The sequence below is a fragment of the Ranitomeya variabilis genome, chromosome 1 (genome assembly GCF_051348905.1).
Source record: "Ranitomeya variabilis isolate aRanVar5 chromosome 1, aRanVar5.hap1, whole genome shotgun sequence".
Classification (NCBI taxonomy): Eukaryota; Metazoa; Chordata; class Amphibia; order Anura; family Dendrobatidae; genus Ranitomeya; species Ranitomeya variabilis.
Window position 1 is genome coordinate 505,703,326 of NC_135232.1, and position 11,197 is coordinate 505,714,522.

An 11,197-nucleotide genomic window follows, 5' to 3' on the forward strand; every position below is an offset into this window, starting at 1 on the left:
AACGTATATGTCCAGCAAGGGAAAAGACAAGTATTACAAAAGAAAAACCCCCGTAAAATTGTATACTTTATAGAATAACAAGCAAAAAATATATATTTTTTTTAAAATATGTATAATACCCAGAAAAAAAGCCTAAATGACAAATTGGTCAAACACTAGTAGGGGATATAATCCCCCAGAAAAAATGAGTCTGGACTGATAAAAGACAACCTCAATTATAAGAAAAATATATGTATCCTACTAACAAATATTAGATAATATCAGTGATACACACGTGTTGTCCTATACTTAGTACCAAAGATGTGCAGATATATGTGAGGTATCCCTACCTAGATGCGGAGGTTGGCACCCTGAGAGAAAAAACGAGAATGGCGCCCCCGCTCGTGCGATGGCTGTCCCTGATCTCCTATCTCCTCCCTATAAGAAATACAGTCAGAAATAGGAAGGCCAGATGGCTTGTAATATCATATGATAATATGTGATGTTCTATGAGCACAGTGAACGCCCCCCCCCCTTTTTCCCCTCGTTTTTCAATCTGAGGTAAGAAACAAGGGATAGAAGTAATAAATCATAGCCTTATACATCAATAAAATATATAACAAAGATCCAGGTTTACTGCAGCATAATAGTACCCTCAACGCCACAATGCATATCTAGATGTGTCACTATACCCATCCACTGAAAACCATTGAGTGCAGATAATGAAATCAGAGAAAGGATGTAATCATATACTCATCTGCTGTATTCATGGTACACGAGTGGTTACAGGTCTAAATGGAGTGACTACTTCGATAGTTGAAGACAAAAACTCTCGACGCGTTTCCCCCACAAATGGGTTCATCAGGAGAGGCTAAATGATAGCGTGGCAGTGTGGAGTTGTCCAAAAATAAGGCTGCAATTAGTTAACTGCGGGTCCTTCTTAAATACCTGAACACAAGCCTGTTGGAAATCACTTCCTGTTTCACTGACGCATATCTAAATAACTAACTGCCGATGTCCAAGTGCTTTACCACCTAGCGCTTCTCAGTGGATTTGAGCATGCGCCTTGCACTTTGGACTTCAATATAATGGTGCCAGGTAATATTTTCATCAGTGCAGCCGCGCTTGACTTAGTCACACGCGCTGTGCACGTGTGACTATCATCTTCTGGCTCCGGCGTTGATTTGGCCAGCATCCGTTGGCGCGTGCGCTTCAGTATGCACGTATTAGGTGACTCTTATTTAGTGTCCCTTAGTTCATGATGCTATGCGCACTCACGGATGGAGGCAGTTGGCTTCAATATAATGGCACTGGGCACAATCTTGAATGGGGCCACAGCACTTGGACATCGGCAGTTAGTTATTTAGATATGCGTCTGTGAAACAGAAAGTGATTTCCAACAGGCGCGTGTGTAGGTATTTAAGAAGGACCCGCAGTTAACTAATTGCAGCCTTCTTTTTGGACAACTCCACACTGCCACGCTATCATTTAGCCACTCCTGATGATTTGTGGGGGAAACGCGTCGAGAGTTTTTGTCTTCAACTATCGAAGTAGTCACTCCATTTGGACCCGTAACCACTCGTGTACCATGAATACAGCAGATGAGTATATGATTACATCTTTTCTCTGATTTCATTATCTGCACTCAATGGTTTTCAGTGGATGGGTATAGTGACACATCGAGCTCTGCATTGTGGCGTTTAGCTTTATTTATGTTATGGTCAAACTTACTTGGATGTAGTGACATTAGCCAGTACAGAATGACTTTATCATTTGCGTCTTGGTACTGTATTAGTTGAGGGTACTATTATGCTGCAGTAAACCTGGATCTTTGTTATATATTTTTATTGATCTATAAGGCTATGATTTATTACTTCTATCCCTTGTTTCTTACATCACATTGAAAAAAGGGGGAAAAAAAGGGGGGTCCGTTCACTGTGCTCATAGAACATCACATATTATCATATGATATTACAAGCCATCTGGCCTTCCTATTTCGGACTATTTCTTATAGGGAGGAGATAGGAGATCAGGGACAGCCATCGCACGAGCGGGGGCGCCATTTTCGTTTTTTCTCTCAGGGTGCCAACCTCCGCATCTAGGTAGGCATACATTTATAGGTTTTTTGCAGCTTGTAGGGATACCTCACATATATCTGCACATCTTTGGTACTAAGTATAGGACAACACGTGTGTATCACTGATATTATCTAATATTTGTTAGTAGGATACATATATTTTTCTTATAATTGAGGTTGTCTTTTATCAGTCCAGACACATTTTTTCTGGGGGATTATATCCCCTACTAGTGTTTGAGTAATTTGTCATTTAGGCTTTTTTTCTGGGTATTATACATATTTTAAATTTTTTTTTTTTTGCTTGTTATTCAATAAAGTATACAATGTTACGGGGGTTTTTCTTTTGTAACACAGTAGAATTTCTAAACATTTGATATGTTTTAAAGAACTGAAGATGCTCATTTGTGGAATTTGCAGCATTAGGAGGTCACATTCACTGAACATAAAAGCTATTTAACTCCAAAACATCCTAACAGGCCAAGTTACATGTTAACATAGGAATCCTTCTTTGACATCACCTTCACAATTCTTGCATCCATTGAACTTGTGAGTTTTTGGAGAGTTTCTGCTTGTATTTCTTTGCATGAAGTCAGAATAGCCTCCCAGAGCTGCTGTTTTGATGTAAACTGCCTCCCACCCTCATAGATTTTTTGCTTGATGATACTCCAAAGGTTTTCTATAGGGTTGAGGTCAGGGGAAGATGGTGGCCACACCATGAGTTTATCTCCTTTTACGCCCATAGCTGCCAATGACTCAGAGGTATTCTTTGCAGCATGAGATGGTGCATTGTCATGCATAAGGATGATTTTGCTCCTGAAGGCACGTTTCTGCTTTTTATACCATGGAAGAAAGTTGTCAGTCAGAAACTCTATATACTTTGCAGAGGTCATTTTCACACCTTCAGGAACCTTAAAGGGCCCTACCAGCTGTTTCCCGATGATTCCAGCCCAAAACATGACTCCTCCACCTCCTTGCTGATGTCGCAGCCTTGTTGGGACATGGTGGCCATCCACCAACCATCCATCTGGACCATCCAGGGATGCTCGACACTCATCAGTAAACAAGACTGTTTGGAAATTAGTCTTCATGTATGTCTGGGCCCACTGCAACCATTTCTGCTTGTGAACACTGTTTAGGGGTGGCCGAATAGTAGGTTTATGCACCACAGCAAGCCTTTGACGGATCCTACACCTTAAGGTTCGAGGGACTCCAGAGGCACCAGCAGCTTCAAATAACTGTTTGCTGCTTTGTAATGGCATTTTGGCAGCTGCTCTCTTAAACCAATGAATTTGTCTGGCACACACCTTCCTCATTATGCCTTTATCTGCATGAACTCTGTGCTCTGTTTCAGTCACAAATCTCTTCACAGAATGATGATCACTCTTTAAGTTTTCGTGAAATATCTAATGTTTTCATACCTTGTCCAAGGCATTGCACTATTTAATGCTTTTCAGGAGCAGAGAGATCCTTTTTATTTCCCATATTGCTTGAAACCTGTGGCCTGCTTAATAATGTGGAACATCATTTTTAAGTAGTTTTACTTTAATTAGAATCACCTGGAAAACTAATTTTCACATGTGTTTAAAATTGATTTCAGTGATCCACTGAGCCCTGAGACACAATGCCATCCATGAGTTTATTTGAAAAACAAAACAATTAAGTCTTTATGACACTTAAATCCAATTTGCATAATAATTTGGAACACGGTGTACATAATGAAAAATGGTATCAATGAAAATGTAATTTCATGCCAAAAAAACCCTAGCTTTCATATGGCTGTGCCAGGAAAAAAAAAATAATAGCTATTAAAATATGATGTTTTAAAAACACATTTTGCTGTAAAATACAGAATTTTTTTTGTGTCAAAAGTAGCAAAACAAACAGCAAAATAAACAAGTACTGCCATGAACGGAACACAGTAATCATACTGATCCAAAGTTTTACTTTCTCCACACAGGGAATGGCATAAAAAATACACAAATATAATTCATGAATTTCTCGCTTTTCTTATCTCTGCCAACCAAAGTTAAACATCTCACAAAACTTAAGCCCCCACACAGTTTTTTGCAGGGAAACAAAAAACATTCTTGCGCTCAAAATTTGGAGATGCAAAAATAAATACATTTTTTGTAGTTTGTTTTAGTGTGAAAACATAAGAAAAAAATAACCGTATGACCCTGGCGTTGCTATAATTATAGTGACCCGAAGAATTAAGTCGTCTTATCATTTTTACAGTTAACAATGTAAAAAGGACATTCAAAAAATTAGAGGCAAATCCTGAATTGTTCATTCTGTCACCCAAAAATTATAATAAAAATCAATCAAAAAATGTTATGCAACCCCAGATGGTACCAATAAAATAGACAATGGCACTAAAGTTCTGGAAAAGTGACTGGGCTCATGAAAACCATTCCAGTAAAATCCATGCCCAGAAACTGAAATCATTTCCCTGCAGAATTCCCAAACTATAGTTAGCATCATCAGGCATAGCATTGCTGTAGAGTTGAGAACCTGCTTCAAGGGGTTCTCCAGAATCTAATAATTGATGACATATCTTTTAGGGCTGTCCCACACGTCCAGATAATTCCGGTACCGGAAAAATCGGTACCGGAGTTATCCGTGTCCGTGTGCCCGTGAGCTCACGTAGGCCATACGTGCGGCACACGTGTGCGGCCCGTGTGCCGAGTGGGTACCACACGGAGAGTGTGGTACCCACTCTGCATCGTGCTGAAGCCGCGATTCATATATTCTGTGCAGCAGCGTTTGCTGCATAGAAGATATGAATAATAGTGTTTAAAATAAAGATCTATGTGTCCGCCGCCCTCCCACCCCCTGTGCGCCCCCCCGCGCCCCCCCGCTGTTCAGAAAATACTCACCCGGTCCCTCGTTGGCTGTCGGTGCTTCCTGGTCTGGCCGCGGCTTTCACTGTATGCGGTCACGTGGGGCCGCTCATTTACAGTCATGAATAGGCGGCTCCACCCCTATGGGAGGTGGAGCCACATATTCATGACTCTATTCGTCGGCCCCACGTGACCGCATACAGTAGAAGGGGCGGCCAGGAAAGGACGCTGCGAGGGAGCGGGTGAGTATTTTCAGAACAGCGGGGGGGCGCACAGGGGGTGGGGGACACATAGATCTTTATTTTAAACACTATTATTCATATTTTCTCTGCAGCAAACACTGCTGCAGGGAACATATGAATCGCGGATTCAGCACCAGTGGGGGGGACAGCGCTTACTGTAGCGCTGTCTCCTGCACGCCACACGGGCTGCAAACGGAGAAGGTCCGTGTGTGGTCCGTGTTTTACACGGACCCATTGACTTTAATGGGTCCGTGTAATACGTGCGCTCCCACGAACACTGACATGTCTCCGTGTTTGGCACACGGAGACACGGTCCGCAAAAAATCAATGACATCTGCACAGATGCATTGATTTTTATGGGTCTACGTGTGTCAGTGGCTCCGGTACGTGAGGAAACTGTCACCTCACGTACCGGAGCAACTGACGTGTGAAACCGGCCTTAGACAGGTCATCAATAAGAAATCGGTGGGAGTTTGACACCTGACACACCCACTGATCAGCTGAAAACGACTCCATTAGTGGGCGTAACTAAGCGATATATGGGTAGAATGCAGCATATTGCTTAGGAGCAGTTAACAAGTACTGCACTTTTGGCCTCCTTCACACATCCTTGTGATTCCTGTGCAGGAAAAAACAGTACTGGTGAGATCCGTAGTCCATGTGCCGTCCGTAAGTACATATGTGAAGTTCTTGTGAAATCCATTTGTTCTTTTGCTGTGTCATGTGTCCGTGTTTCACATCAGTATGTAGTTTGTGTGTCCATGTGACACGTACCAATGCCTAGGAAAAGCAGTATAGTTTGCGCAGATTCCAGGCGCCAGCAGCGGCAGGCAGCTCTCATTATTGTCACTTGGTCTCACTGAGATCAGCATGACCAGGCGACATTGATGGGAGTTGTATTCAGCACCCTATGTGTACATTCTGTGTAAAATAATTAATAAAAAAAATGTTATGAACTCTTGCGTAATTACCATAATCAGCAGAGGGAAAGCCTATGGCTGGGGGCTAATGTTAATAATTTTGGAAAAGGGCCAAAATCCCAAAAGGTTCCCAGGCTATTAACAGCTCTCAGCTGTTTGCTTAGCCTTTACTGGTGAGTTTATGGGGGAACGCAGGAAAAAAAATGACGTAGGGTTCCCCTATAAATTCAAACCAGCAAAGGCTAAACAGACAACTGTGGGTTGTTATTAATAGCTTGTGAAGGGGCCAAATAGATTCCCACGCTCCTAGCCGCGCTAATCTCAGTCCAAGCAGGAGACAATGGTGAGAGCTGTCTTCAGTAGCCGGCACCTCTGAACAGTGTGAACTGTACCACTTCTTTCCAGGCGCGGGTAAGTGTCACACTATGTTCACGTGTGCAGCACGAATTTTGTTCATGCTGCGCAAAAGAAACTGACATGTCTGCGGGTTTTTCACACAGACCATGTGAAAAACCTGACATGTGCACCACCATTGAATACAGTGGGTGTTCGTGTGTCCATATTTGCGGCCCTTAAAAAATGGACAGCATAAGGATACAAAAACGTATGTGTGAAGAAGGCCTTAGCTCCCATTGGTTTGAATGAACTTCAGCTTCCTCAAAGCAATGTATGGGGCTGTTGTGTTCCGCCATACATCACTTAGTTTGGTAAATTGCCTAAGAAGTTTTCAGCAGATGGGTGGGGGTGTTGGACTCCCAAAGGCCTCATATTGAGATCTTGGACAGCCCGTTTATCAATGTATAGGTTGTGTCTCTCCAGTAGTACAAGCTGGGCACTATATATTGGGCACTAAAATCACATGTTTGTAATTTTCACTCTTCTATATCCACTGCTCACTAATTTTTGGATAACACTGGACAGTGTCAAAATAATCACCACACCCATAATGTTCTGAGTGTAATTTGTAAACTGGGGCACTTTTTGTCTATTTCTGCTGTTTGGGAAGCTTAGGGGTTCTGCAAATGGTGCTCACAAACTTCAAGAAACTCTGTGCTCCAAAAGCCAAATCGAGCACCTTCTCTTCTGAGCCCTGCTGGGTGGCCCATCAGTGATGTATGACTATATACAGTATATGGTATTGTCATACTTGGTAGCAATAGCATACTAAATTACAGGGTCATTTTTTCTTATTAGCACTGGTAAAAATGAAATATTTTGAGCTAAATCTGCTTATTGTAACAAATGTCATTTTTCATTTTCTCACAGCCTAATGGTAAATAAGTCAGTTTGCGTTTTGATATTTTTATCTACTGATAACTATATTACTAATGAAACTATATAAAGTAAATACTATTGACCTTACTAAATATCTTATTGAAAAATTAAAATATAGCATATGACTTAATATAAAATAACATAGTATTGTTCCTCTGACTACTTTAGAATTAGTAATAGTTTGTGTCTAGGCACTAGGGAACAATGCCTTTTGTAGCCCGAAAGTCAGACATGCAAGTTCTCATCTTTATTATATATGGCTACTAGTGATGAGCGAGTATACTCGTTGCTTGGGTTTTCCAGAGCACGCTCGGGTGTCCTCCGAGTATTTTGGCGTGCTCGGAGACGTAGTTTTCGTCGCTGCAGCTGCATGATTTGCGACTGCTAGACAGGCGGAATACATGTGGGGGTTGCCTGTTTGCTAGGGAATTCCCACATGTATTCAGCCTGTCTAGCAGTCGTAAATCATGCAGCAGAGGCGACAAAAACTAAATCTCTGAGCACTAACAAATACTCGAAGACCACTCAAGCATGCTCGGGAAAACTCGAGCAACGAGTATACTTGCCCATCACTAATGGCTACCAGACATGACAGTACATGGTCAGACCAGCCAGGACGGGGCGGTAGATATGCAATGAAACATGTTTCCACATGTGAAAACAATGTCATCTCTGCTTCTGTCTCATACATTCTTGATGACTTTTTAATAATATTTTTACATTTCTTTTTTATGTAACATGGTAACACTTTGTTTTATCCTCTTTCATCCAGGCAATACATGTCCAATGGATACGTAAAGAAAAAGAGAGTATAACAATGGTGCGATGTGGTCCCCAGTGCAATGGTCTTTTTCCATCCAACAAAAGTTTATTCAGCCTTGTATGTGTTACAATTAACTAATTTTTTTTAAAATTTAATTACTGTATTGTCCAGAGCCTCAACATAATTCACCTCAAAACCTCATGTATTTAACATGTTATTGGTAATTAACTTCTCCTTATCGTTTTAAAGGTACAGTTGATGCTGAATCTAACAGTGTTCAAATATTTCTTAAATATAACAAAAGTTAAAAGAACAATCGTGCTTTTAATTTAAGACTCTTGACTTGACTAGTTTTAATGTATATGTAATATGCAGTATGACTGGCGCGCCATTGGAAAATGTACAAGATGGCGATGGTTAAGTATGTTAATACACTCATTACACAAACACTTATGGCTGTTAACAGATGGAACAATAAAAAAAAACATCATCATAGAGGTGATCCGCTGTGAACCCACTGACTTTCTCCTCACGGTGCTGAGGTCACCGCAGTTCAGCGCGGCTGGTAACGCAGCCTCAGTGACCCACAGTAAACGCTTATTATGTCACCGATCACTGATGCTACACTCGCAGCAGTTCATTCACCAGTGGTTCTCAGCCTAACCGGTCGCATCTTGGCACTGTTCAGGTTGAAAATTATTTATCCCCAGGCATGTATTAGAACATGGGACAGAACAATGGACAGGTGAGGAATATGGTTGTTTTTTATTTTTGTTTTATTACAGGAGACGAGGGCTTCAATGGAATGTGCGATAGGTGAGTATAACTGTTTTTGTTTTCCATATGTATAAAGCTGAGTGTATGTATGTGTGTGTGTGTGTGTGTATGTTTCAAGCCACGCCCACTCCACATTGCTATGCCCACTCTGCATTGCCACACTCACTCCACACGCAAAGTACTGTCCACACGGCCCACGTTGTTAGCGCACATGGCCGGAGACACATTCACCTCGAAAGCCACCCTGCAAAACTCACCGGCTGCAACGTCCCAGCCGCTGCGAGCTACAATCAAGGCCGCCGCCTTCAGAGTACCAGTGCGCAGCAGGCACAGGCCACATCTTGCTCCGTCGTGTCTAGAATGGAGTTGCTCCTGTGAGGCATGGTGTCAAGGGAAATGGAGGAGCCTCATGGATTACACCGCTGTGCTCATGCTCATAACAGTAAGTTGCTGTGCACATGTGAGGGGAAGAGAGGAGTGAGGGAAAAATAGTGGAGTGAGGGGAAAATAGTGGACTTATCGGAAAATGACAGGTGTGAGGTCAAAATGACAGGTGTGAGGGGAAAAAATGAGAGGAATGAGGGGAAAATGAGTGGAGTGATGGGAAAATGAGAGAAGTGAGGTGCTGCTGCAGTATGAGGCTGTGTATAGAGAAGAGTGAGGCGCTGCAGGTGGAGGCTGTGTATAAGGCCACATTCACATGTTCAGTATTTGGTCAGTATTTTACCTCAGTATTTATAAGCCAAAACCACGAGTGGAAGAAAAATACAGAAGTGGTGACGTGTTTCTAATATATTCTGATTGTTTTACTCCAAGTTTTAGCTTACAAATACTGAGGTAAAAATACTGACAAAATAACGTGTGAACGAGGTCTAAAGGAGAAAAGTGTGGTGCTGCAGAAATAGGCTGTGTATACGATACGCTTTATTGCAATTAGTGTAATTTCTCTCGGGATCAGGTGTTTCCAATTGTATATAGAAGAGGAGTGTGAGGTGCTGCCGGAGGAGGCAACTATAAGGGTATGTTCACACGTTCCTGATTTCAATCCTTTTTTTTGAGGACTAAAACCGCAGCTCTTGGCAGAAAACGCAGGTGCGTTTTTTGATGCGTTTTTGATGCGGTTTTTTATGCAGTTTTCTCTGCAGATTGTGTTTGACACAAATAAAGCTTTAACTGCAGTGGGGGAAAAAAAAAAAAGAAATGATGTCATTTCCTTGTCCAACCCTTTTCTTCTTCCATCCTCCATTTTGGGACTAAACACCAAAATGAGTTGGACGTGTTTTGAATGACAGCGCTCCGCAGAGTGCTGAGCGTAGGCCAGATCACAGCCCGCGGATCCAGCTCTATCCAGCTATTTAAGTCTACGTTCACATTTGCGGTCTGCGCCGCAGCGTCGGGCGCCGCAGCGTCGCAGCATGCGTCATGCGCCCCTATATTTAACATGGGGGCGCATGGACATGCGTCGCACTTGCGTTTTGCGCCGCATGCGTCACTGCAGCGCACGCATCCGGGCGCAGAGGACGCAGCAAGTTGCATTTTTGCTGCGTCCAAAATCAATCAAAAAAAGGACGCATGCGGCGCAAAACGTTGCATGCGTTTTGCTGCGTTTTTGTTTGCGTTGTGTGTTGCGGCGCCGACGCTGCGGCGCACAATGCAAATGTGAACATAGCCTAAGTGCCACGTATTTAAGTGCCACGTATTTAAGTGCCACGTATTTCAGTGCCACGTATTTCAGTGCCACGTATTTCAGTGCCACGTATCACGTATTTCAGTGCCACGTATTTCAGTGCCACGTATTTAACTGCCACGTATTTAAGTGCCACGTATCACGTATTTAAGTGCCACGTATTTAAGTGCCACGTATCACGTATTTCAGTGCCACGTATCACGTATTTAAGTGCCACGTATTTAAGTGCCACGTATAACGTATTTAAGTGCCACGTATTTAAGTGCCACGTATCACGTATTTCAGTGCCACGTATCACGTATTTAAGTGCCACGTATTTCAGTGCCACGTATCACGTATTTAAGTGCCACGTATTTAAGTGCCACGTATCACGTATTTAAGTGCCACGTATTTAAATGCCACATATCACGTATTTAAGTGCCACGTATTTAAGTGCCACGTATCACGTATTTAAGTGCCACGTATTTAAGTGCCACGTATCACGTATTTCAGTGCCACGTATCACATCACGTATTTAAGTGCCACGTATCACGTGCCACGTATCACACATATATATAACGTATAACACACTGACAGGAGCCATAGTTCCTGTTGGTGTGTCACTGCGCATGCGCGAGCGAGTTTACCGGCGGTCATT

General features: G+C 42.4%; 1 protein-coding gene across 1 annotated transcript in view; it reads left to right on the plus strand.

The window, feature by feature from the left end:
- Positions 1–8,598, plus strand: part of CERS1 (ceramide synthase 1) — a 146,186-nt gene extending 137,588 nt beyond the window's left edge. The window contains exon 7 of the mRNA XM_077252722.1: positions 8,106–8,598. Within this exon, the coding sequence (XP_077108837.1) occupies positions 8,106–8,148 (43 nt within the window). The 3' untranslated portion in view covers positions 8,149–8,598. The remainder of the gene's footprint in view (positions 1–8,105) is intronic.
- The last annotated feature ends 2,599 nt before the right edge of the window (positions 8,599–11,197 follow it).